We start from the raw sequence: 27,247 nt of genomic DNA on the forward strand, positions 1-27,247 counted from the left end.
CAAAGTTTTCCTGAGCCTTCAAAATGGTCTCTCAGTTTGGTTCACTAGGCTACACAGTCTTGGGGAAGACTGGTGATCTGACAGTTGTCCAGAAGACAATCATTGACACCCTTCACAAGGAGGGTAAGCCACAAGCATTTATTGCCAAAGAAGCTGGCTGTTCACAGAATCCAAGCATGTTAACAGAAAGTTAAGTGGAAGGAAAAAGTGTGGAAGTAAAAGATGCAGAACAACCGAGAGAACCGCAGCCTTATGAAGACTGTCAAGAAAAATCGATTCAAGAATTTGAGTGAACTTCACAAGGAATGGACTGAGGCTGGGGTCAAGGCATCAAGAGCCACCACACACAGACGTGTCAAGGAATTTGGCTACAGTTGTCGTATTCCCCTTGTTAAGCCACTTCTAAACCACAGACAATGTCAGAGGCATCTTACCTGGGCTAAGGTGAAGAAGAACTGGACTGTTGCCCAGTGGTCCAAAGTCCTCTTTTCAGATGAGAGCAAGTTTTGTATTTCATTTGGAAACCAAGGTCCTAGAGTCTGGAGGAAGGGTGGAGAAGCTCATAGCCCAAGTTGCTTGAAGTCCAGTGTTAAGTGTCCACAGTCTGTGATGATTTGGGGTGCAATGTCATCTGCTGGTGTTGGTCCATTGTGTTTTTTGAAAACCAAAGTCACTGCACCCGCTTACCAAGAAATTTTGGAGCACTTCATGCTTCCTTCTGCCGACCAGCTTTTTGAAAATGCTGATTTCCTTTTCCAGCAGGATTTGGCACATGGCCACACTGCCAAAAGCACCAAAAGTTGGTTAAATGACCATCGTGTTGGTGTACTTGACTGGCCAGCAAACTCACCAGACCTGAACACCATAGAGAATCTATGGGGTATTGTCAAGAGGAAAATGAGAAACAAGACACCAAAAAATGCAGATGAGCTGAAGGCCACTGTCAAAGAAACCTGGGTTTCCACACCACCTCAGCAGTGCCACAAACTGATCACTTCCATGCCATGCCGAATTGAGGCAGCAATTAAAGCAAAAGGAGCCCCTACTAAGTATTGAGTACATGTACAGTAAATGAACATACTTTCCAGAAGGCCAAGAAGTCACTAAAAATATATACTTTTTTTATTGGTCTTATGAAGTATTCTAATTTGTTATGAATTGGTGGGTTTTTTTTAAATGGGAGCCAAAATCATCACAATTAAAAGACCCAAAGACTTAAACTACTTCAGTCCGTGTGCATTGAATTTATTTAATACACAAGTTTCACAATTTGAATTACTGAAAGAACTTTTCAACGACATTCTATTTTATTGAGATACACCTGTAAATATACTATTAACATTATATAAATTTATAATATAGATTAATTCCTGAATGAATCAGTGTTTTTGAATGAATCGTTTTAGTGAGTGATTCATTGATTTTCTCATATACCATTTTTTCCCTGTGTTTATCAGTGTTTTTGTTTTGTTGTTTATTGTTTTGTTTCTAAATGAATCAGTGTCTTTAACCAATCGAGTGAGTGACTCATGTAGACCGTCACTTGATTTGTTCCAGAATTAATCAGTCAGTGTTTTTGAGTGAATTATTTGAGTGAATACTCTCAGGTAGTGAGTGAAGACGGTAACTTGTCGCCACTTATTGGCGTAAGAATAAAACGTGCAGAAAGAATGACTGAAACATCACCACCACTACTGCACAGACTGTTGTAGTAAATTTTCCAGTGAGCCAAACATATTCTTAAAATTTGATTTTAGCCATATAGTGTTGCAGTTTCCTAATGGCATCACTGGCTGAGTTTTATTTGTTCACTTAGCACTGTAGCAGTGTTCTAGATAAGAGAAAGTTATGGTATTTAATTTTAGGCGTCTGGGTTTTGACTTTGCCTTTTTGAAAGCAAATTAATCGAGTCAGATTCATTCTTCTTTTGTGCAGAGCAGCCAATAGAAATTATTAAGTCAAGAACTTGGAGCCTAAATATTCTGGGCTTAGTAATGAAAAAGCAGCTTTCATATCATGATGGAGATGTTTTATAATTTTACCCAGTCAAAGCTTTTAAGAGAGTTATAAATCTACATGCTTTTTCGCCACAGCTTTGGGTTTTTCATGGCTGTGTAGTGCTGCTATATTTCAGCTCCATGTAATTGTACTGGGAAATGGGCAAAAAGACGAGGCTGACAGATCAACATCAATAAAAAAAGTTTTTCCTGAGATGAACAGCGACATAACAGCAGAAAAAATGGATAATATCTGTGTCTTTGTATTCTCGCAAGTAAATGTTAAGACTCAGTTCTTTGTGGGGGATCAACTGCTTGTAAACTGCAATATACTGTTTCTGAGAAAATAAGTGCACACAACTATTGCATTACTTCAAATGTGGAAATGTGGGAATTCAGAGGATTTGTTAACTGTTGAGTTTCTGTTATAAAACACATGTAAAACAACTCTCTTTAAACATTTATTTAGCGATGCACTGAATGTTCGGCAACCGAAATTATTTGGGCGAAAATAGCAACAAAAGCTCTTTCGGTGTTTGGCCGAATAAGCAAAAAGACAAAATAAATTGTACCGAACAATGACGTGACGCAATCACATAGTGCACTAATGCAGCAAACATGTCCGAAAAAGACACAAAAATCATTACAAGCACAGACAGCGAGAGACTGTTTAGTACTGAATTGCATGTCTTTGATGAGAAGAGGAAGGGGTGGTTGTTGGTGGTTACTGTATGATGACTGAAATCACGAAATGCCCTTAAACAATTAAATAAACTGCAGAACGTTATGTTTTCTAATACACGAATGAATTGCATGTATTCAAACAGTGCTGCATTCAGTGGCACCAGGGTTTAAAGTCCAATGTGCGAAGTGCGCTGAAATAGTCTTATTCGTCAGTTGCTTACTAACATTTTTATGAATTTTAAAAGGTACGTGAAAATGCGATACGTACAACAAACTTCTTCCCAAATTCGTAATTAGAATCATTTATAAATCTGCTGTTGTCAACAAAAATAATCACTGAGGTCTTCCTGCGGGTTTCTGCCAAAATAAAAGCATAGAAAAAGCAAGAACTCAGTCAACATTAATAAATGTTATTATTGTAATTTTACTGTTGTTCTGTAAAATAAAATTAAAAAAAGAAAATAATAAGGATAATAATAATTACAACAGCTCTATTAATACATTTATTATAGCATTCACACATAGTGTTCAGACTGGGATCAGTGATATTTTCTAATGTTTTAAAAGAAGTCTCTTTTGCTCAACAAGGCTGCATTTATTTGTACAGTAAAAAATGCATGCCTGATTCAAGAAGGGGGTCTCAAAAATGACCAAAAATATTATTTTATAATATTTTATAATATATATTATTATACTAACTTTTTAATATTTGGTTAAATTGTGTTTTTTTTTTGGTATAATGTCTGCTAGAATGTAAAAAAAAATGGTCAGTAAATATTTTTAAAGCACATTTTGGCTATTTAATTTATGCAATGGTGAAAAAAAAAATTGGCAAAATGGGTAAAAAAAAAATGCGAAAAAAACGTCTTTGGTATTCGGCCTTCGGCCCAGTGTTTAATATTGTCCGGCTACAGCTTCGGCCAGTAATTTTCATTTTGGTGCATCCCTACATTTATTTTATCATTAGGTATGTTTAGTATTTTAAGTATTATGTTTATATTTGAAATTGCAAATATATAAACTGTAATGTTCTCTTATTTATGGATATGGATGCAAATCAAACTTAAACAAACCAACACACGATAAAAAAAAGATAAGTCTCACATTCATCACAGTTACAATATATTGCATGATGAACTATTTTATTTAATTTATTTTTAAGTATATTTTAAGTTAAATTTAGCTGTAAATTCAACAAAAAATAGGTTGTTTATTTTCTGTTTTTATTTAACATATAAAATATTTTTTTAATTAATGAATGTAAAGTGTCACATTCATGGTGAAAGTAAAATTATTTCACTGTTACAATAAATCATATGCTAAATAACATTTTTTTTTTTATTATTTATTATAATATTTATTTTTATTATTAAATATTTTTGTTTATATTTTGCTGAAAATAATAAAACTGTTTATGTTCTTTTAATTTATGGATGCACAACAAATACAGTATAAAGTAAACTGATATAATTCTGGGCCCATATTCACAAAACATCTTAAGGCTAAAAGTAGCTCCTAACTTGCCGATTTAGGAGAAAATCTTAAAAATAGTGGGCGTGTCAGTCCTAAATTTAGGACTCCAAAATTTTTGCTCTAAGAGTATTTCACAAAGCATTTTAGTTCTAAAACTAGCTCCTAAATCTGTGAAACGTTAGGAGTAGTGAAGAGGACTCCTAAGTCACTAAGACCAAATCTGAAATATCCTAAAATAGCTGTTGACAGCAATCTACCTCGGAATATAAACATTTCAGAATTTTTTTTTTTTTTTTTTTTTACTAATTGGTTTTGTTTGGAGGTTATCCCAAATCCAAATGTTTGATTATATCCTTAATATACAGGTCCTTCTCAAAAAATTAGCATATTGTGAAAAAGTTCATTATTTTCCATAATGTAATGATAAAAATTAAACTTTCATATATTTTAGATTCACTGCACACCAACTGAAATATTTCAGGTCTTTTATTGTTTTAATACTGATGATTTTGGCATACAGCTCATGAAAACCCAAAATTCCTATCTCAAAAAATTAGCATATTTCATCCGACCAATAAAAGAAAAGTGTTTTTAATACAAAAAAAAAAAAGTCAACCTTTAAATAATTATGTTCAGTTATGCACTAAAATCTTGGTCGGGAATCCTTTTGCAGAAATGACTGCTTCAATGCGGCGTGGCATGGAGGCAATCAGCCTGTGGCACTGCTGAGGTGTTATGGAGGCCCAGGATGCTTAAGCTCAGGCCTTAAGCTCATCCAGAGTGTTGGGTCTTGCGTCTCTAAACTTTCTCTTCACAATATCCCACAGATTCTCTATGGGGTTCAGGTCAGGAGAGTTGGCAGGCCAATTGAGCACAGTAATACCATGGTCAGTAAACCATTTACCAGTGGTTTTGGCACTGTGAGCAGGTGCCAGGTCGTGCTGAAAAACGAAATCTTCATCTCCATAAAGCTTTTCAGCCAGATGGAAGCATGAAGTGCTCCAAAATCTCCTGATAGCTAGCTGCATTGACCCTGCCCTTGATTAAACACAGTGGACCAACACCAGCAGCTGACATGGCACCCCAGACCATCACTGACTGTGGGTACTTGACACTGGACTTCAGGCATTTTTGGCATTTCCTTCTCCCCAGTCTTCCTCCAGACTCTGGCACCTTGATTTCCGAATGACATGCAAAATTTGCTTTCATCCGAAAAAAAAAAGTACTTTGGACCACCGAGCAACAGTCCAGTGCTGCTTCTCTGTAGCCCAGGTCAGGCGCTTCTGCCGTTGTTTCTGGTTCAAAAGCACACGCCTGTGCACGGTGGCTCTGGATGTTTCTACTCCAGACTCAGTCCACTGCTTCCGCAGGTCCCCCAAGGTCTGGAATCGGTCCTTCTCCACAATCTTCCTCAGGGTCCGGTCACCTCTTCTCGTTGTGCAGCGTTTTTTGCCACACTTTTTCCTTCCCACATACTTCCCACTGAGGTGCCTTGATACAGCACTCTGGGAACAGCCTATTCGTTCAGAAATTTCTTTCTGTGTCTTACCCTCTCGCTTGAGGGTGTCAATGATGACCTTCTGGACAGCAGTCAGGTCGGCAGTTTTGAGTAATGAACCAGGCTGGGAGTTTTTTAAAAGCCTCAGGAATCTTTTGCAGGTGTTTAGAGTTAATTAGCTGATTCAGATGATTAGGTTAATAGCTCGTTTAGAGAACCTTTTCATGATATGCTAATTTTTTTGAGATAGGAATTTTGGGTTTTCATGAGCTGTATGCCAAAATCATCAGTATTAAAACAATAAAATACCTGAAATATTTCAGTTGGTGTGCAATGAATCTAAAATATATGAAAGTTTAATTTTTATCATTACATTATGGAAAATAATGAACTTTTTCACAATATGCTAATTTTTTGAGAAGGACCTGTATAGCTAGCTGTTCTCACGTCCAGTTTAGTTTTCTTTTATGTTTGCATTTCTTACTATCAGCCATGATTATTCTGCTAATTAAAAGGCTATTTACATGCTTATAACCAAAATTTTATTAGTTGCAGAAAAAAATATATAAATAAAACTCCACATGAAGTGGTGAAATCACTCAGTTCATGATGGACAAATCGTAAACAGCTGGTCTGTGGTAATAGTACATTGGGCAGGACATCCATATGCTCACCTAACATTCATCGACCTCAAATATGGCTTATCATTTGAGATATGTATGTAGTAGTAACTTTACATGGCAGCTCAATCTAATGTTAGCCTAGAAAAAAGTGTGCATGTTTGTGCGGAGTGTGGATGGTGAACAGGCCTACTGCAGGACAGATGGAGGCGCCGCTGCGATCATTTGCTCTTAAATACTTTGTCATGTTTGTTCATACAGATAAGAGTAATGCATCGTTTGTATCTGTAAAGACTCTACGTTTATTTGTGTGCACTCAGAATAGCAACCAAATGTTGCACTTTTGTAAAATAATTAAAGCAAACATTATGCGTTTTCTGCCGTCTCGAACTCTGTGAAATTGAGCACGTCACTTCGAAACTCTGTGGATGCTTGCCTTATTACAGACATGAAAAATATATCTATAGAGAGTGAAACTTTTAAATGAACCAATTCAAACAGAAAACAAATATTTTCACATTATGTAATTCGTATAAAACATGCATACAGGTGCTGCGGAGATGAGTCACTGTCGCAGACTTCATCTCTTAACCCGAAAACGGAAAGCACTAATGTAACAATAAATTACGACGTTACAATAAATTAAAACGTTAATGCAGTGTACTTGCTGTTTTTCCCAAACAAATTCATAATTATTATATTTGCCGGTGTGCTGTGCCAAGCCTTTTTTGTGTACGCTTGAGCTGTTGTTGGGATATTTTTTTGATTGTAGGCTCATTATTATGATTTATATGGTTTATCAATAAAAGTGCGACTAATAGTCGACTAATGCTTAAAATGAACGACTTCTAGTCGACCAGAAAAATCTTTAGTCGAAGGCAGCCCTAATGCATATTGACTAATTGTTTATGAGAAGCTTACATATAAGAGGCTGACAATTAGCTGAATATATAGCCTACTTGTTTAATTAGTGACACTTAGCTGGATTTTTTTAAATCTTTATTTGAATGTGGCAATTAACATTTTTATTTTAAAACCTTTATTTGAATATGGCAACATAATATTGCGCTCTAAAATATTTATAATAATAAATCTCTGACCGAGACTATCAGCCAATCAATGTGTGCATAGTTGACATCATCCATAGCAACGAGGTCAACCCTGCCCTTACTCTTAGCTTAAGACTTCTGTCTATTCCTTAATAAAAGTTTGCCTCAGCAGCTTTGTGAATAGGTTTTAAGAAAAAAACTCTTAGCTAAAAACTTTTACTGCTATTTAGGAGAACTCTTAGTGGTAAGATAAAATGTTCTGTGAATACGGACCCTGATATGATTCTGAATTGAAGTCATTGTAACACATTGTAACTGTACATTGAAATTATTTCCTCTGATTATTTCTCACTCGTAAATTGTGTAAGAAGCCCTAATATATGTTATATATCATTAGGAAAACCTTTCTTTTTATTGCTGACCTCAATACAAAATTCTGTTTTCGGTTGTGTTGTGGTTCTCGCAGCAGGTCATTCAGTTAAAACAGAAGCCGAGGCGTTGTTGCCTTTAGTTGCTGCAGTAAAGAGCTAAGTAAGGATTATACACAATAGACATTGACCTTTTCAAAAACAGAGAATGCCCAGAAAGCCTTGCTTCCCTGGATGCCCATGCCCACACTTTGCCCCTGGCACAGATCGATGGGCGTTTATGGCTCGGAGGGTTTCATTGATTGGAATGCTGGAGCTGCAGTTGTTGGATGACTGTGTGTTTTTTGTTCAGGTCTCATTCTCTTTGTACTGCAAAAATATTAACTTTTTTTTTTTTTCCTCAAAAAATAAATAAATAAAATAATTTAAAAAATCAGTAAAGTGAGATCAACTGTGAAAAAACATTGCATTAAAAACTTCAGTTAAATAGGTCTTGGCCTTTTTATTGTTGTTTTTGCTGCTTTAAGCATACATTAAAATTAGTAAAGATTTCACTTAAAGGGGTCATATGACGTTGCTAAAAAAAGAACATTATTTTGTGTATTTGGTGTTTATGAAATGTGTTTACGTGGTTTAAGGTTCAAAAAACATATTATTTTCCACACACTGTACAATGCCCCGCCTTTCTAAAACGTTGATTTTTTACAAAGATCATCCTTCTGAAAAGCGAGGTGTATGCTGATTGGCCAGCTATCCAGTGCATTGCAGACCTATCAATCTTTACGCATTTTGCGTAGCGGCTACGCATTTTGACCTCAAAGTACGCTGGTACGATTTGTCACTCTAAACTATGCAAAATCCTGGGGACGCCTCTGTCCACGCGCAGTATTCAAAACAAGCAACAGAAAAAGATAAAGAGGTCAACCAATCAGATCGTTTTTTTTTTTTTTTTTTTTTTTTTGCATTTAAATAATTTATGCGTTTTATTTCTTTACTAGTAGCCTATAGTTTATAGTTTCAGTTCAAAGTGGCTCGCGCTCGCCCCTTCAGATGATCTGACAGAAAGGCTGCGTGTGATGCTGACAGAGACGTGCTGTTTAATGTGTTTGATATGTGCTGTTTTCTTTAATACATAACTTACATTCACAGGTATATTCTCCATCTATAAATGTTAAAAAAGCCATGGAAATATTTAAATTTTTCTTTCAGAAGTGCAAGAGCTTTTGCTTTGCGAATCTCCGCTAAACTCCACAGACTTAATTTAGAACGAGCAGAGCTCAATGAAATAGAAGCTCATTAACCCTGACTAAAATATACATTTTACTGAAATATTTGTAGTTGGACAATAAATGTGACATGTTGAATTTTAAACCTACAAGTAAGTGTATTTGTATGATAGCATAACTGTAAAGTGTAATGGGGTAATCAAAATAGCATTTTTACTCAATTAGTCTGTGCTTTTTATTATTTTCATTTTTAGTTTAGTAACTTTAACTCCTGCTTTAAAAGGATTATTTTTGTTTTTAGATTGCAATGTTACAATTTAATGTGATTTTAACCCTTTTTTTGCACATAATATATGTCTACATGCTTACATTCACTTTGTTTAATCCAAATACAAAATACCGAAATATATAGGCAACCGTATACCACAAATCAGCCAAAAAAATACAGAGATATACATTTTTGCTCATATCCCCCAGCCCTACACTGATGTGTACTGGAGTTTTTATTTTATTTTTTTACATTTTTTAAATGGCATTAAAACAAAAAACTATATTGCAAAAATTAACTAAACAGTTATGATAAACAGTTACGATAAACGGTAAAAACCAGTGGTACTCAAAAAAGAATTCCAAGCTTGGCAGGTCTGGCATTGTGATTGGCTGAATATCTCAAGTGTGTGATGGAAATGTCAAACAACAAGCACTACTCTACACTGCTCAAAACTCTTTGAATCGTCAGTGGCAAATTCTTTAAATATGAAAACATACTCACAGGCTGTGAGTCAGAACAGTCGGCACTGTAGTCTTCTCTCCCAGGTTCAGGAAACAGTCCTCCATAAAATGCATTGCACACATCTAAATATTTGGGTTGAACTGTTCTGGAACAGTGTTGTAAATACAACTTAACCACTGATTTCTAGTTGTGTCCTCTTTTGGGAGTCCAAACAAAGTAGTTTCGCTTTCACAACGAAACACATCATCTCCACAACAACAATACTACAGCGAGAATCAAAGTTACGCCTCCTTTCTTTACGTCAACATTTGGGCAGTGTTATGCAAATCTTCCCACACAGTGACGTAGATGTGGGGGTGTGTTTAAACAAGGCGTTTTAGGAGGGCGTGGACGAGTCTTAACTTTTATAAAGAATATATCTTTGGGGTTGAGACTTTGGTCTTTAGGGATCTTATCTATTCATGAACAGCTTGTAACACTCCAAAGAGAAAGGAAAACTTGAAATCGCATCATATGACTCCTTTAAGATAAGACAAAAATAATTTGCCAAAAGAAACAAACTTTATTCAACAGACTTGTGAAGAAAAATCAGCTAAAATATAAAGACTTCAATATTTTTCTTGTTGTTTTTCCCATTTAAAGCAAAAATTCAGGTATTTTATTTTACAAGATTACACCTAAAGACAAAAAAGTAATTTGCCAAGAGATATAAATTTCAATTCAAGATAAATATACTTGTCAAAAAAAAATTGCATAAGATATTAAGACTTCAGACTTTTGTTGTTGTTGTTGTTGTTTTTCCCTGTTTTAAGCATAAATTCAAGTACATTTAGTAAATGTTTAAAATAAGAGACAAATAATTTGCCAAAAGGAAATATAAATATACTTGTGAAAGACTTCAGAGAATACATTTTGTTTTAAGCATAAATACGAGTAAATTTAGTGAAGATTACACTTAATATAAGAATTCTATTGAAGGTAAAAATGTTAAGTAAGAAAAACTGATTAGTAAAGATTGCATTAAAAATAAGACAAAAAATACCAAGAGAAATGAACTTCAATTTAAGTTAAATATACTTGTGAAGAAAATTTGCATGAGATATCAAGACTTCAGATAATACATTTTTCTCAAAAAAATTGTCAAGAGGAATAAACTTTATTTAAGTTAAATATCCCAATAATATTACACAGTTTTGCTTCTCAAGTATATTAATCTTTTTGTCTTTCTTTTTTTTGTACTGAAAAGCAAGGCGGATAAAGCAAGCAGTTTTTTTTTTTTTTTTTTTTCGTAATGCAAAGCACAGTGCACCAAAGAGTCGCTGTAATTATGTATTTAATCATCATATTCATGTTTGTTTGAATGTTGGCATCGAGCTTCGGGGTGGCAGTCATGCTCCATGACGGAGGCGACAAGTTTTGCAGCATTTTTGTGCCGCATGCGACGTCCCTCTTCCAAACTCCCCAACCCATTTCCTTTCACAGCAATTGCATTCAATCTCAGCCATTATTTCTTTTAATTAACACTGCTGTCTCGTTGAATTTTTGCAGAAGAACCGAGATTCATTTAGATGGTTGTATTTCCTGAGGAGACCCAGGGGGCTCTTGAGATGTTACAGATGAGAAGAGATGATGAGGAAACAGCTGCTGGAGTGATTCGCTTGATTTCTTTCTCAATTCTGCAATCACACCAAAATGGGCACAAATCATTATTCCTTCATCTTCATTCTCAACAATTACATATTTCACGTCCTGAGAAAAAGGGTCTGGCGGGATTCTAAGTGCTTATGAGCAGAGATTGTAGTTCACAGGTGGTTTGTTGGATGTACAAGGCCTATGCAGTGGCCCAGTGTTAGTGTATTTCTTAGTGTGTGTGTGTGTGTGTGTGTATATTGTATGTATATATATATATATATATATATATATATATATATATATATATATATATATATATATATATATATATATATATAGGTATATATATATATATATATATATGTATAAATATATATATATAATAACTTTAAGACTGCAGCATAAATAATCTCTATTGAATACTAGATTAATTATTGCAATATAGGTTGTGAAATCATAAAAAATGCTGTTTTTTATACAATCTATGCAGCTTACTTTTCATAAATGTATATTAATTTTTTGAGTTTAGGGTTCAAGAAAAGCAACCTCTGTTTTTATTCTGAAACATTATAGTTTTGTGACTGTAGACCTTGAGATATGCAGTATATAGAGTAAAGACTCCAAAAAAATACATAAAAATAAGTAAGTCCTACACTGAAATTTTCTCTCTGATATAAAAGGACAAGACACTGGCGAATGATTTGAGTCTCTGTATTCCAGAATCATTACGTTTCCACAAATTAAAAACCATTTCCCTTCTTTTGGACACAATTGCCTCTCATTTCTCTTGTACCTTTGACTCATTATGATAACTACCACAATTTCAGAGTAAATATCCCACAAATCATTCTTCAATATGTGAATCTGAAGGACAGCACTGAAAATGAAGACTACAAACCATATGAAGATGTTAGAGATAAAATGTCTAAATTATATATATATATATATATATACATATATATATAGATATATATATATATATATATATAATTATATATATATATATATATATATATACATATACAATAATATTTTATTAGTAGTAGTAATAGTAGTAGTGGCAGTAATTAATGATTATTTGTAAGAAGAATCATCACCATAATCATAATAACTGTGTCCACAAATGATATATTCTAATATATTAGAATATAATAGAATAGAATATATTAGAATTAATATATTCTATAATTTTTTATGTTTGTCAATCAAATCTGCTAAATATAGATTTCACATTTATAGAATATATTTATAAATAAATAAATAAATAAATAAATAAATAAATAAATAATGTGAGCAGTCAGATTTGCATCTTTTGTTTTATTTGCTGTTTTATTCATCCAATCAGATTTCAGATGCAGGGGTGGGTTTTTATTAGCACAATTATTGTTTTCCAAAACTCTACAATTCCTGCTTTTCCCATAAGAGCATATAGCTTGTTTTGTTTTTTTTTTATGCAAATGAAATGGCTTTGATTGTGATATGCCTCTTCTGTTAGCCGCAGTTACATTTCTCATTACACAGATCGTTTGGTGGGTGGTTTGTTGAGCAGTAAAATGCGAAATGAGCCGTTGTGCACCACTGCAGTGTAAATTTGTAAAGTTTTATGATTGATGTCTTTAAAAAGACAATCCTGCTCATATATATGTACACCCACACAATCCCATCATTCATAGGCTGTGGATTAAAAAACACTTTCTTTAAATGATCCATCTGTGGCGCTGAAGGATCCGCACACACCAAAAAAGCGATTGAAGAGCGTTGTGATTGAGAGTGCTGTCTGTCAATTCTTACCAGATAGATACTATCTCTGATCTATTTTCTCTTTTGTAAAATCAAGTGTTGTCACAGTTAGCGGATGGCATGTGCATGTACGGAGGAGCGTTGAGCGCATGTTGGTAGTTTTTATTATTTAACACCTCTATTATTCAACATATATATAAAAAACTACTCCATGTTCCCCGGCTGCGTGTCATCTTGTGTGACTCTTCCATGAGGCTTGAGCGTGTTATGAAATATTAGTGAAACTTCTGCAGAGCGGCCCTTTGCACAGTGAAAGATGGCTTTTAAATGGAGTGTGTGAGTGCGGTGCACACATCCGCTCTGTAGTCATGGCTCCTGTTCTTTTGAGAGCACATGCAGGCGTCCTCACAGTTTTATTTATTTATTTATTTATTTTTGAAGTGCACTTAGCAGCATGTTTGTAAGTGACCTGTGTGTTGATGATTCGGTATTAATCAAGTCAGACAGAGCCGACTGTTAAATGAAGGTCTTAAAAGCATTAGACTGTATCAAAGGGAGGAATATTATACAAAAGTCCTTGATCTGCACAGCAAAGGTTTGATTGCTCTTCATTGCAACTTTTTATTTATTTTTTGGACAGCACCTTGTTTTAGGCATTGCATAATGACACATGAATCTCAATAAAAGCACAAACTCTTTTCTTTTATTTGTTTATGTCTTTATTTTGGTAATTTTTGTTATTGTGTAATTTGGTAATTTTGTAATGTTTAACATACTATAATAGTAAAAACACTATATTATTGTAAATCCCAGAGTGTGTTAGCATTTTCTGGAGAGACTGTATGAGAGATAAAAATGCTGTGGTATTGTTTTCATTGTATTGTATTTTATTATTATTATTATTGTATTGTAATTGTATAATTTTATTTGTATTTTTATTTATTTTGTTCTTTTCACAGTGATTTCATTGCATTGCTATACAATTGCTAAGGTGTTTTGTGTGGTTTTAATGTGTTGCTACGCCGTTTCTAAGGTGTTTTAAGTGATTTAGTGTGTTGCTATTCCATTTCTAAGGTATTCTGAGTGATATTAATGTATTACAATGCAGTTGCTAAGGTGTTAGGAATGATTTTACTGTGAGGTTACTAAGGTGTCTTCCATAGCTAATTTTGTTAAGCTGATGACAAGCTGTAAGCTGGTGTGATTTTTATATCCTTATGAAGACGAAACATTGAAAAAAACAAAACATTGAAAAGTCTGTATTTCATTTTTGTTGTTTTATTTGAGTCCTAAATTTCCCACTCAAAACCCTTAAATCAATTTGTCTCCAAGCTTCAAGAACACAAAACCCACAGTGAGACTTAACGGTGTATTTCTGGAGCATTTGCATTCCACTGAAGTGCGTCTCTCTCTTTCAGAGCGCCGCTGCGGGTTTGAAAGTTATTCAGATGAGTGTGTGGAAAGTGGCGGAATGGCTAAGTGACAGCGCTGAGAGAACGCACCTCTCATGCCTTAAGTTGGAATCAAAGGAGCAGAGGAGATGGCTCAGTGCTGTTGTGAGGGGTTTTTTGTCTCACATAAACCCATTCAGACACATGCTGAGGTGAAACTACAAGCTCATGCACAAGGGGAGGATGAGTCTTGAGGCTTAACGTGACAGAAGATTGGGGTTTCCTCCCCCCATGTTATTATTTGAGTCCTTAATTTCTATACTTTTAAGCTGACTCTCTTACAGGACAGGTACTAACAGGTCACATTGCACTTTGATATTAGTTGCTGTACTGAAGGGTAGCATATTCAAATAAAATAGTACATGGTACACCAATTGTGTGCTTCAAGGAATACCATAGTATTACCACGGTGCTGTCAGATTTCAATCAAATTATAATTAAATCGGTATGCTAATAAAGTTATTTTATGGTTTACTGGAACTATAATGTAGTGACAAAAAGCAAACAGTTTAGGTTTTATAATCATAAGAATTTGCAATAATAGCTGCTCAGAATTACATATTAATTTTGATAGTAACATTAATGTCATTATCACATGTGGTATTATTATGGCAATCAAAATATTATACTAACTACTACTACTACTAATAACAATAATAATAAATATTGTTATTGTTATTAAATGTAATATGATACAGATATTATTTTACATTTACATTTAGTCATTTAGCAGATGCATTTTTTTCCAATTTTTATATATTATGCTTATATATTGCTTTATTTTATATTAATAATAATGATCATAATATCAATAACATCTATTATAGTAAAAATAATAAACTTATAATAATAAACTAATAAAACATATTAACAATAGTATTATGATGATGATAATAATAATTATTATAATAATAATAATAATAATAATAGGCTTCACTATACTTACTTAAAATTCCATAAAAAAAAAATTATTGCCTGAAAACAAAGTTGATTGTCTGAGCCCACTGCGGATTTTCCTATTCATTCATAAATTGTCCCTCACTGATTGAAGACTTTACTTTTTATGTGTCCTTCTCAAGGTGATTCTCAACAGGACAGGCTGATTTTACCATTGGTGTAAAATGAATTCACCCATAAAGAATTGTAATATTTCATGTCATTTGTCAGCGGTGCTTTCTGTGCACTAGTGCGTCTTATCTGCGGCCCATTGCAGCACACATCCATTCTGCCCCACATAAACCCCAATCTGTCTCTCAGCCTGGAGTCCTATCGCTTTTTACTGTGGCTTCAGTTATTCATCCCATTGCAGGCCCTTGTGTGTTTTTCAGGGATTTTTTTATGCCTCTTTCTTCGTTGTGCTGATAAATGTAGTTGGTTCATATAAGGCCTTCCTCATCAAGCCAGCAACAAAGCTTCAATCGCCTTTGCTCTGAAAATTGGAAATGAATCAAAAAAAAAATAAAAAATGACACCCACTCACTGCAAACAACCGTCTCTCATTCTTTATCCTTTTTTTTTTTTGTCTTTATAGCTACACTCTTCGAGTGGTTGGCAATGGGATTAAAGCCCAGGCTGAAAACCCAGAAGTCAAAGTAAAGGAGGCCGACCCGGTGATCAGTCAAGTCATTGATAAACTGAAGCACGTCAATCAGGTGAGTCTGGCCAAGGAAAAAAAATACGGTCAAATGAAACAATGTAACGTGTTCCTAGATGTCCCACAAAATCCTTTTTCAAGAGTAGCTGTGTTTTCATGCCAACAGACCAGAGCAGATCTATTCAGCTCTGCTCATGGATGTATAAAACGGTACGTTGTGTAAATAAAATGTGTTAACGTTATTTATTTTTTTTTTCTGTTGAGAATAGTTCAAGGATCTGAGAGTCACAAAATATGTTACAATTTTATATTATGTTTTTGTGTTTTCATATTTTCATTTTAGTGAAGGTTTCAGTAATTTTGTTATGTTTCATAATTTTATTACTTAATTTTAAAACTTAATTTTATGAGAAATGCTGCCTTGGTAACTAGCTGAAAATAAATAAGTTTTTTTTTATTTTTTTTTTAATAAATAAATAAAAAATAAGTAGTCTATAAATCAAGTATATAATATATATATATATATATATATATATATATATATATTATATATATATATATATATATATATATATATATATATATTATATATATAAACCCGATTCCAAAAAAGTTTGGGACACTGTACAAATTGTGAGTAAAAGAGGAATGGAATAATTTACAAATCTCATAAACTTATATTTTATTCACAATAGAATATAGATAACATATCAAATGTTGAAATTGAGACATTTTGAAATGTCATGACAAATATTGGCTCATTTTGGATTTCATGAGAGCTACACATTCCAAAAAAGTTGGGACAGGTACCAATAAGAGGCCAGAAAAGTTAAATGTACATTTAAGGAACAGCTGGAAGACCAATTTGCAACTTATTAGGTCAATTGGCAACATGATTGGGTATAAAAAGAGCCTCTCAGAGTGGCAGTGTCTCTCAGAAGTCAAGATAGGCAGAAGATCACCAATTCCCCCAATGCTGCAGCGAAAAATAGTGGCGCAATATCAGAAAGGAGTTTTTCAGAGAAAAATTGCAAAGAGTTTGAAGTTATCATTCATCTACATTGCATAATATCATCCAAAGATTCAGAGAATCTGGAACAATCTCTGTGCGGAAGGGTCAAGGCCGGAAAACCATACTGGATGCCCGTGATCTTCGGGCCCTTAGATTGCACTGCATCACATACAGGAATGCTACTGTAATGGAAATCACAACATGGGCTCAGGAATACTTCCAGAAAACATTGTCGTGAACACAATCCACCGTGCCATTTGCTGTTGCTGGCTAAAACTCAAAAGGTCAATATAGGTCAAAAAAGAAGCCATATCCATACATGATCCAGAAGCGCAGGCGTTTTCTCTGGGCCAAGGCTCATTTAAAATGGACTGTGGCAAAGTGGAAAACTGTTCTGTGGTCAGACGAATCAAAATCTGAAGTTCTTTTTGGAAAACTGGGGCGCCATGTCATCCGGACTAAAGAGGACAAGGACAACCCAAGTTGTTATCAGCGCTCAGTTAAGAAGCCTGCATCTCTGATGTTATGGGGTTGCATGAGTGCGTGTGGCATGGGCAGCTTACACATCTGGAAAGGCACCATCAATGCTGAAAGGTATATCCAAGTTCTAGAACAACATATGCTCCCATCCAAATGGGGAAGACCTTGCATTTTCCAACATGACAACGCCAGACCATACTGCATCAATTACAACATCATGGCTGCGTAGAAGAAGGATCCGGGTACTGACCAGGCCAGCCTGCAGTCCAGATCTTTCACCCATAGAAAACATGTGGCACATCATAAGGAGGACGATGCAACAAAGAAGACCTAAGACAGCTGAGCAACTAGAAGCCTGTATTAGACAAGAATGGGACAACATTCCTATTCCTAAACTTGAGCAACTTGTCTCCTCAGTCTCCAGACGTTTGCAGACTGTTATAAAAAGAAGAGGGGATGACACACAGTGATAAACATGGCCTTGTCCTAACTTTTTTAAGATGTGTTGATGCCATGGAATTTAAAATCAACTTATTTTCCCCTTAAAATTATACATTTTCTCAGTTTAAACATTTGATATGTAATCTATGTTGTATTCTGAATAAAATACTGAAATTTGAAACTTCCACATCATTGTATTATGTTTTTATTCACAATTTGTACAGTGTCCCAACTTTTTTGGAATCGGGTTTGTGTGTGTATGTATATATATTTATTTATTTTTAATTGTTTTATGGACGGCTACATGTACACACATCTGGGCGTGAAGCGAGAGTATTTTGTCAGGAATGATTATAACGCTGGTCATAGGGTATCTCAATCTGTGTTGCTGTTCTCTTTTTGCATCCAGTTCTGGTGTCCTTTAGATTGTGGTTTCACATCTAAACATTCATTTTCATTCATTCTCTTATTTCCAAATTTTAAATCACTGGCTACATTTACATGCATCCATATAATGTGATCAGGGCTATCCTATGATTAAGCTGGAGATCATGCAAACAAAATACTGTGATTGTTAAGTGATGATTATGCTCATAAAAGCCACAGTAACCATAATCACAGTAAAATATGTGCACTATGGTTTTAATCACACTATTGGTGTTTTAATCGAATTTCTTACACAAGTGCTGCAGATGGAAGGTGTGTTTTGCTCATGGAGGGAGTAACACACATGGAATGTTGCCACTGTGAGCAATTTATGTAGCTGTTTATTTTAGAAATGTCATCCCTCATAATACCTATTACTGTAATCTGTTTTAGGATTTCATAGCAGCCTGTTTTATAAGCTGTAATGGACGACAAATGCGCCAGAAATGAGAACTTGGACTAAACATTGTTCGTTCACATTTGTTTTAAGTATAAACTCAATTAAAGCTGATGCATTTTTCAGGCAACAAGAATTAATAAGTTGTTATTTTTAAGTATAAACTCAATTCTACGGAAATTTAAAACTCCACATCATTGCATTTGTTTTTATTCACAATCAGTACACTACCCAACTTTTTTGGAATCGGGGTTTGTGTGTGTATGTATAATATTTTATTTATTTTTAATTGTTTTATGGATGGCTACATGTACACACATCTGGGCGTGAAGCAAGAGTATTTTTACCTGATCAGCAGCAGCGTCAGCGCTGTCAGGAATGATTATAACGCTGGTCATAGGGTATCTCAATCTGTGTTGCTGTTCTCTTTTTGCATCCAGTTCTGGTGTCCTTTAGATTGTGGTTTTCACATCTAAACATTTCATTTTCATTCATTCTCTTTATTTCCAAATTTTAAATCACTGGCTACATTTACATGCATCCATATAATGTGATCAGGGCTATCCTATGATTAAGCTGGAGATCATGCAAACAAAATACTGTGATTGTTAATGTGATTATGCTCATAAAAGCCACAGTAACCATAATCACAGTAAAATATGTGCACTATGGTTTTAATCACACTATTGGTGTTTTAATCGAATTTCTTACACAAGTGCTGCAGATGGAAGGTGTGTTTTGCTCATGGAGGGAGTAACACACATATGAAATGTTGCCACTGTGAGCAATTTATGTAGCTGTTTTATTTTAGAAATGTCATCCCTCATAATACCTATTACTGTAATCTGTTTTAGGATTTCATAGCAGCCTGTTTTATAAGGCTGTAATGGACTGGGGGACAAATGCGCCAGAAATGAGAACTTGGACTAAACATTGTTCGTTCACATTTGTTTTAAGTATAAACTCAATTAAAGCTGATGCATTTTTCAGGCAACAAGAATTAATAAGTTGTTATTTTGCTTCTTGAAACAAAGGAATAGTTCACTCAAAAATGAAAATTTGTTGCTTATGTACTATTCCTCAGACTACCCAAGATGTAGATGAGTTTGTTTCTTAATGGGAACAGATTTGGAGAAATTTAGTCACTTGCTCACCAATGGATCCTCTGCAGTGAATGGGTGCTGTCAGAATGAAAGTCCAACAGCTGATAAAATCAGCACAATAATCCACAAGTAATCCACATGACTGTTCCCATGAAGAAACAAACTCATCTACATTTCTCCAATACATTTTCAGCAATGTTTCATTTTGGGGTGAGCTTTTGCTTTAACTCAAAGGGAAAACTAATGTTTCTTAGTTAAAGCATTAATTCATTTTTCAGAAAACATTAAAAAAGAACAAGTAAGATAAAATAAGATCAAAGATATACATCTTTGTTCTTATTTTAAAAATACACATAATTTACAAATAAAACAAACTTTATTTTTCAAGTACAGTATTTAGCAGTAACATTCAAGAAATTGAATGAACAAATATTAAAATAAAACACTATATACACTATATACATCAATTATACATGTTTAAAGCAACTGTATTAAAGTTCATCAGTCATGGGCAGTGAGTGATATCTTTTTTGTTGTTTTATTAACATTAAAATAATAGTTCACCCAAAAATGAAAATTCTGTCATCCGTCTGTTAATTCTGTCATAGTGTTTTATTTTTATGCCATCATTTACTCACTCTCAAGTTGTTTTAAACCTGAATTAGTTTCTTTCTTCAACATTCTGTTGAACATCCTGAATAACTTCTGTTGAAGTTATTTTGAAGAATGTGGGTAACCGAGCAGTTGCTGTTCCCCAGTGACTTCCATGGTATTTTTTCCTACTATCAAATTCAGTGGGGACCAGCTACTGTTTGGTCACCTACATTCTTCAAAATATTATTTTGTGTTCAGCATAAGAAAGAAATTAATGCTGGTCTGGGACAACATGTGAGCGAGTAAATAACAACAGATTTTTTTTTTTTTTTTTTTTGGTGAACTATCCCTTTAATAACAAGCGGCAGCATGTTTAGCTCTGTCTCTTTAAGAGATGCACACATCAGTTTCTCTCTCAACTGTTTACTTTCATTTTAGACATAACTGTGTTTACATGTAAACAGTACAGTATTAGATGCAAAATCAATCAGAAGGAAAAAAAAACTTAATCTGGTAATCAGGCGCTGTTTGACAGGTGTGTGCGTGCGCTTCAGGTAGGCGCTCAGAAAAAGCGTACGTCAGAACAGCACATGAATTATGTTCAACCGGCAGATGCAATTAATACACTTTTGTGATTTTGAATAAGTGCAGTGTCCAGTGAGTGTATTTATTTTTTTTTTATTTTTTTTTATTTTGCTGTGCATATAAATTACTTACATTTACATTTGGCAGATGCTTTTATTCAAAGTGACCCACACTGCATGCTGTACATTTGTTCAGTTCATGCATGTTCTGGGAATTGAACCCATGACCCTAGCGTTGCTAGCATCAGCAACACCAAGGTCATGGACTTGAATCCTGGAAAAATGCATGTTCTGATAAATTACACACCTTGAATACAATGCAGATTGCTAGAAACCAGCATCTGCCAAATACATAAATGCAAATATATTTGCATTGACTTTTTTATGATGAATATTATTTGCACTTTTCCGTATGTGATTCTCAATTATTATTTAAAAGCTTTATGTGGAAAAACTCCACTTTTGTATGGATGAATAAACATCACTGTCTAACCTCCACAGCCAAAAGTACTGAGGTTCCCTGAACAAAGAAACGTCTGTGTTGATTCGATAATTATTGTCATCAATCTCAGTTTGGAGGACGGTAAAAGCTCAAACGCTGACTCACGCTTAAATGTTTTGCTTTAATTAATATGATTGAAGGCAAATTAGTTTATGCTTCTTTTCATATCCCTCTGTTTTTCAAAATAACACGTCACAGCGGAACACTTAGAGACCAGAAAATCAATGAATACATATTTAAAAATCCATTTTCAGTCTTAACACGCTTGCGTTTATTCTATCTCTCTACCACCCGCTGGCCAAATCAATGTTGTTTTACCCTCCTGAAGCAGCAGTGTCAGGCTGATGCTGCTGTCCTGCCTGCTGGAATAGATCGTGTTTCTTCCCTCCCTGCTGGATGTGCTTCAAGACAAAAACAGACAGATCTTGATCTATCAGAAGTAGTCTGGCATGTTCTGATCTTGAGAAACATTTTGTACAAGGTATCATCACTTCTTTTGCTTTTCATTTGTATTTTTGGGAACACAAGTTCATGCGTTTCAAAAACCTGGCCTCTATGATGTTCTGGTGGATTTTTATACATTTTCCATAATGGGGAAAAAATGCATTTATATATAGTTTTTATTAACTTTTGTTTCAGTTTTAGTTATTTTAGTGCATCTAGTTAAACTAAAATACAATGACAAATGCTGCCTTGGCAACTAACTGAAATAAAATACTTTTTACATTGGGCTACATTATTTTACCATATCCTACACAAATATGGTAAAATAAGCTCCATGACTGTTGATGATGGGGCTGTTTTTTTTTTTTTTAAATGCATGCAAAGAAGCAGCAAACTTTACTTGTTACAACAGTTAAACAGGATCTGTTTCCAGATATTGCTTAAAGGTGCGCATAAACAGTATACATTCATGTTGCTTACGTATTATTGTAGCACAGTTTGTGCCGAATACAGTGTAATCAGACTTTAGCCATTAATATGTTAATGTACTACTGTGTTTTAAATCCTGCAGATAGATAAGTCATAGGCTTGTTCTTCTCTGGATATTACCAATAGCGCATCTCAAAATTGGGAAGATTGCAGTTAAGATTGTGGATCGTGATTGTGTGTTATAAAATCGTAATATGATATTTTGGGCAGGTCGCCCACCCCTAGATAAAGGCAAAGTGTTTTAACATTGAAAAATTGCACACCTCTATGGCATTAGAGCAAAATTTCATCAGCTTTAAGGATCAGCTCTTTCTTGTCACTAGAAATATTTCTCATAATCAAGGGCGTCTCACCATATAGTGATGGTAGCAAGGTGTTGAAGGGGAAAAAAGAGGGATGAGATTGAAAGAGACCTTCAGAGAAAGCATTTCAAGACGTTTCATCACAGCAGGTTCACTTCAGTGTTTCTGCTTGGAGTCACTATCATTTTGTGGGCTGGTGCCGCCATCATCTCTGATAACACGACAAAGTGTACTCCTTAATGATGATGAAAACTGGATCACAGAGAGGACATTTACTGGGAATCTCAGCGTGAAGCCACTGGTCCTCTGACTGATCCCGTGGGACTCAATGCCCAGAGCAATCAGAGAAACCTCCTCCTGTTGAGGAAATGGATCGATCGGTGGGGGTATGATGACTTTTTTTAAATGTGATGATATCCAATTACGGGCTGTTGGAACATTTTGATTGGGTGTTAGGAATTAAATTGTGTTGAATTGGACACTTTCAGAGTCTTACTAGAATTTGTACCTTTGACCGAAAGAAAAACTCATTCTCATCACAACTCATCACAAATTCAGGAGAGCAGCATGAGCTGTCTTCACCAGATCAGACAATCACTATTGTGACAAGAGTAATGTGGGAATACCATGGCACTTTAATATATACTGAATGGTCCTGATTATATTGATATTGCTATATTTTTAAAATGGTTCTACCTAGGGTTATTACAGTAAAACTAAAACCATAAAAACCACATTAATTTTACTTACTAGAAACGAAATATGAACTGAAATTGAATAAAATATTTAAAAATAAAATAAAAAATAAGTTGCCATGGCTACAATTTTCTTTTAGTTCAACTTGATGTAATAGCTAAAACTAAACAATGATATTAGCTTTGTCAGTCGATTAAAGTTTCAATTAATTACATGATGTGTCAATTAATTAATCTAATTAATCGCATATTATTCACACATCAAATTTGGCAAAAAATAAAATAAAATAAAAAATGGTTAATGAGAAATGGTTTGATTTTCGTTTTTTGTTTAGTTTAAGAAATAGAAAACCAAAACTAAGCTAGAATTTTTTTTATATTATTTCATGGGTAAAAAAATAGATTATGCTTTGTCTCGAATGTGTGGATGGCCCTAAAATGCCCCTTTTGTCCCCCATCTTCTGTACCACAGCAACTGCAAGCTCAGTTCATTTTCAATAGGAGAGACGCAGCGTTTTTGAAAGTACTTTTGCAGTACTTATATAAACACCATAATACATAATTTCAGTACCAAATATCAAAAATATTGTGTCATTACCATACCATCCCTATACCACTGTATCACCATGGTACTATCTTTATATTTTGAATATATACCATAGTAGAACTATGGTATTCTTGGAAGTATGTTATGTGTTACTTCGTAACACATAAAAACCATAGTAAATTTTCCATGAAATGGTAAATATCAAAAGTACCATGGTATCATACTTTTTTTGTAAGGAAAAACATTGTTACTAGAAATGCATCATGGTACTACTGTGGTATTTTGGACTTGTACCACAGTAGTACTATGGTAAACCATTTCTGTGACATGATAAATATTAAAAGAACCATGGTATCACCACAGTGCTCTTTTATATATAAAAACATAGTTTTCCAAAAAGTACCATAGTACTGCTGTGATATTTTTGAAATTTTTTGCAGTACAATATAAACAACATATGGATAATTTCAGTATGATGGCAAATATCAAAAGTACCATGGTATTACCACAAGTAAGGGAAAAACAAACCTTACTTAAAATAAACCATGGTAATACTGTGGTGTTTTGGACATGTATCATAGTTTTGCCATGGTATTTTTGGAAATACTTTCCTGCCTTGTATGAATAATCTGGCACATTAATTTTAGTACAATGGTAAATATTTAAGTAAACTGTTTACTATTTACCTGTTATTGCAGTACCAGTATAGTTCCAAAAAAAAGAGAAAAAAATCATATTAGCATGGTAGCATGTTTGGTCCCTTTTTTGACAGCAATATAAAACTCCAGGGCAGACTCAAGGAAGAATCACAGAGAATCAATGAGTGAATGAAGTGGGATAATGGTGTCAGTATTCTGGGCTAACCATCACCCATGATATCGAGCGGCCCAAAGCCAGCACAAGCTTTCGGTACAACTTGCCTGTGGCAGAAAGCCACCCATGCAGCTTCAGTTTGCCCAGAGCATCAGGATAATGAGCTTCTCTTCTTGAGGAGACTTAGGGAAAGAAACCCATGGTCTCTTTTTCAACCCATGAATCCTTCAGAAATGTTCTTGTAATGCAGGGCTTTAGTTCTGGTCCATGAGGGGTCAGTTCAGCACAAATGCCTTACTTTCTTTGTCCAAGAATTACTTTCCTGTTTCAAGTCTAGCATCTTTCTTAACCAAATGCATTTGTATGTGTACCTATATGCATAAAATTATACAATATTACAATGTACAATTGCACAAAAGGCTGCAAATGCACAAGCAAACTTAACTGTGCTGGTCATGAAGGTGCAGCTCCGTTGTGAATGCACTCTTCCCGTAAGGCGCTTAAACACGGACACACAAAGATTCCATAACATTATTTAACTGTAATGTTCTCATTATATTATGACAGACTTGCCCTGCACATGTTGCACTTCACTGTATTTAACTTTTCGAAGTGATTCCAATAATATTTCAAGCAATTAAAAACCATCATGATGAACAGTGCACATCTGAAGTGTCTCTGCAGGAAATAATGCATTATTTATCTCAATGGTTTATTATGATACTTTTGGGACAGCAGTGAGCGAACGCTCTTTGATTGATTGGTTCTGACTTGCAGTATTTATGTGTGTTCAGATGAGCAGGAAAATAGTTCTAACCTACACAAGTATTTGCTAACAGGTTATTTGTCCAATTCAAAGAAAAATACAAAGTTTTTTCATGAAACTCTAGATGGGGTGGGCTGATAGGTGCATAACTTAATCTACTAGTAATCATGTTATTTACATGGTGCAACTATTTGGTTTCTTTAGCATCAGCACCCAATGAGCTTGCTGCTCAGCATTCAAATACTTCTTCCTTCCCCAGTCCCACCTGTAGATCTGCTGTGAGTAAATCCATGTATGTTATACAAATTACCATGCAACTCTCCAAGAGTTGTAATGACAGAACTGTAATCAATCAACCTAGTTTTTTTTTTTTCTTAAAAACTATTCACTTGCATTTGCTACCCATTTGACTTCTTTATTGTGACATATTTCAAGGTGAAACCTTTCATTTTGCAGCACTAAAGGTGCAGAAATGACATTTCAGCTTTAAAAATAGTTTTGCCCAGCAGTTTTTTTTTTTTTTTTTATTTTTTACTTACTTTTGAATTTTGCAATGAATCACCATGCAAGTCATACCCTCTCTGTCTGTATTCCTTCTCGCCTGTCTGCGTCTCGTTCTTTGTGTCTCGGTTCCTTTCTGAGACTGTCTCTCTTTCTCTCATGTTCTGCCTCTTATTCTCTCTCGCGTCCCTTTCGTTTATGAAACGGAAAAACTTCATGCAGGCATATAGGAGTTCTTCATTCCTTGGAGGACTTGAATACATTGAGTATGATCTGCATCTTTCAACACATCTTAATTTACCATTTTGGAGCTCATCTGCGACTCAGACTTCCCAGCAGGCGGAGCAGAGGCTGAGGTAATCTCTGTTGACCTGTGCTGGCACTGCGGCCTTATCCACACCATCTGTGATGTGTCAGAGCAGCAGATCCATAGAGCTCTCTATGTCAGTTAGATACATGCATCAGATATATGCATGCTAAAGTGTGTTTGCTTTCATAGGGCTGTAGCTCATACTGTGCTGCAAGGGATCAAATGCTGATGTGTGAGACGTAAGCTGTGTGCATCTAAGTGTATACATCATATTTATGATGAGCAGTAATTATTCAGCAATTATCAGTTTCTCAAGCTCTGCTTAGTATGAAGTAATATAAGATGAACCCACTGCTGTAATTTCATGATATAACAAAACATAACTTTAGCAGATTATAAACAATAGCAAAAAAGTACTCTTGCATATGTTCCTAAAGCTGAATTGGATGAGCATGATGCTAGAAATGTCAAGATCCTGTATTTTGATTGAGGCTTTTAACTGCTCTTATTTTCATGTGCAGTAAATAAATAAATATATATATATATATATATATATATATATATATATATAAAAACATTTCAGTATGTTAATATTCAGGAACAGACAATATTACAATAAACTGGAAAATATGACATTTAATTTAGCTGAATTATTTTTAAACATTTTGTCAGTCTTTTTTTGCTGAATTTGGAACTGCTTACTAATCTTACTATTTTTACTGTATCTTTCTGTGGCAGGGACAGTAGAGTAGAATGCTAGTAAGCAGTTCAGAATT

At 34.5% G+C, this 27,247-nt stretch overlaps 1 protein-coding gene across 2 annotated transcripts in view; it reads left to right on the forward strand.

The window, feature by feature from the left end:
• LOC109112091 (glypican-5-like) overlaps positions 1 to 27,247 on the forward strand; it is a 209,688-nt gene that overhangs the window by 91,200 nt on the left and 91,241 nt on the right. For both annotated transcript variants that reach the window (XM_042744560.1, XM_042744486.1), the window contains exon 7: positions 16,003 to 16,123. In XM_042744560.1, the coding sequence (XP_042600494.1) occupies positions 16,003 to 16,123 (121 nt within the window). The remainder of the gene's footprint in view (positions 1 to 16,002; positions 16,124 to 27,247) is intronic.

This window comes from Cyprinus carpio, chromosome A1, assembly GCF_018340385.1.
Source record: "Cyprinus carpio isolate SPL01 chromosome A1, ASM1834038v1, whole genome shotgun sequence".
NCBI lineage: Eukaryota > Metazoa > Chordata > Actinopteri > Cypriniformes > Cyprinidae > Cyprinus > Cyprinus carpio.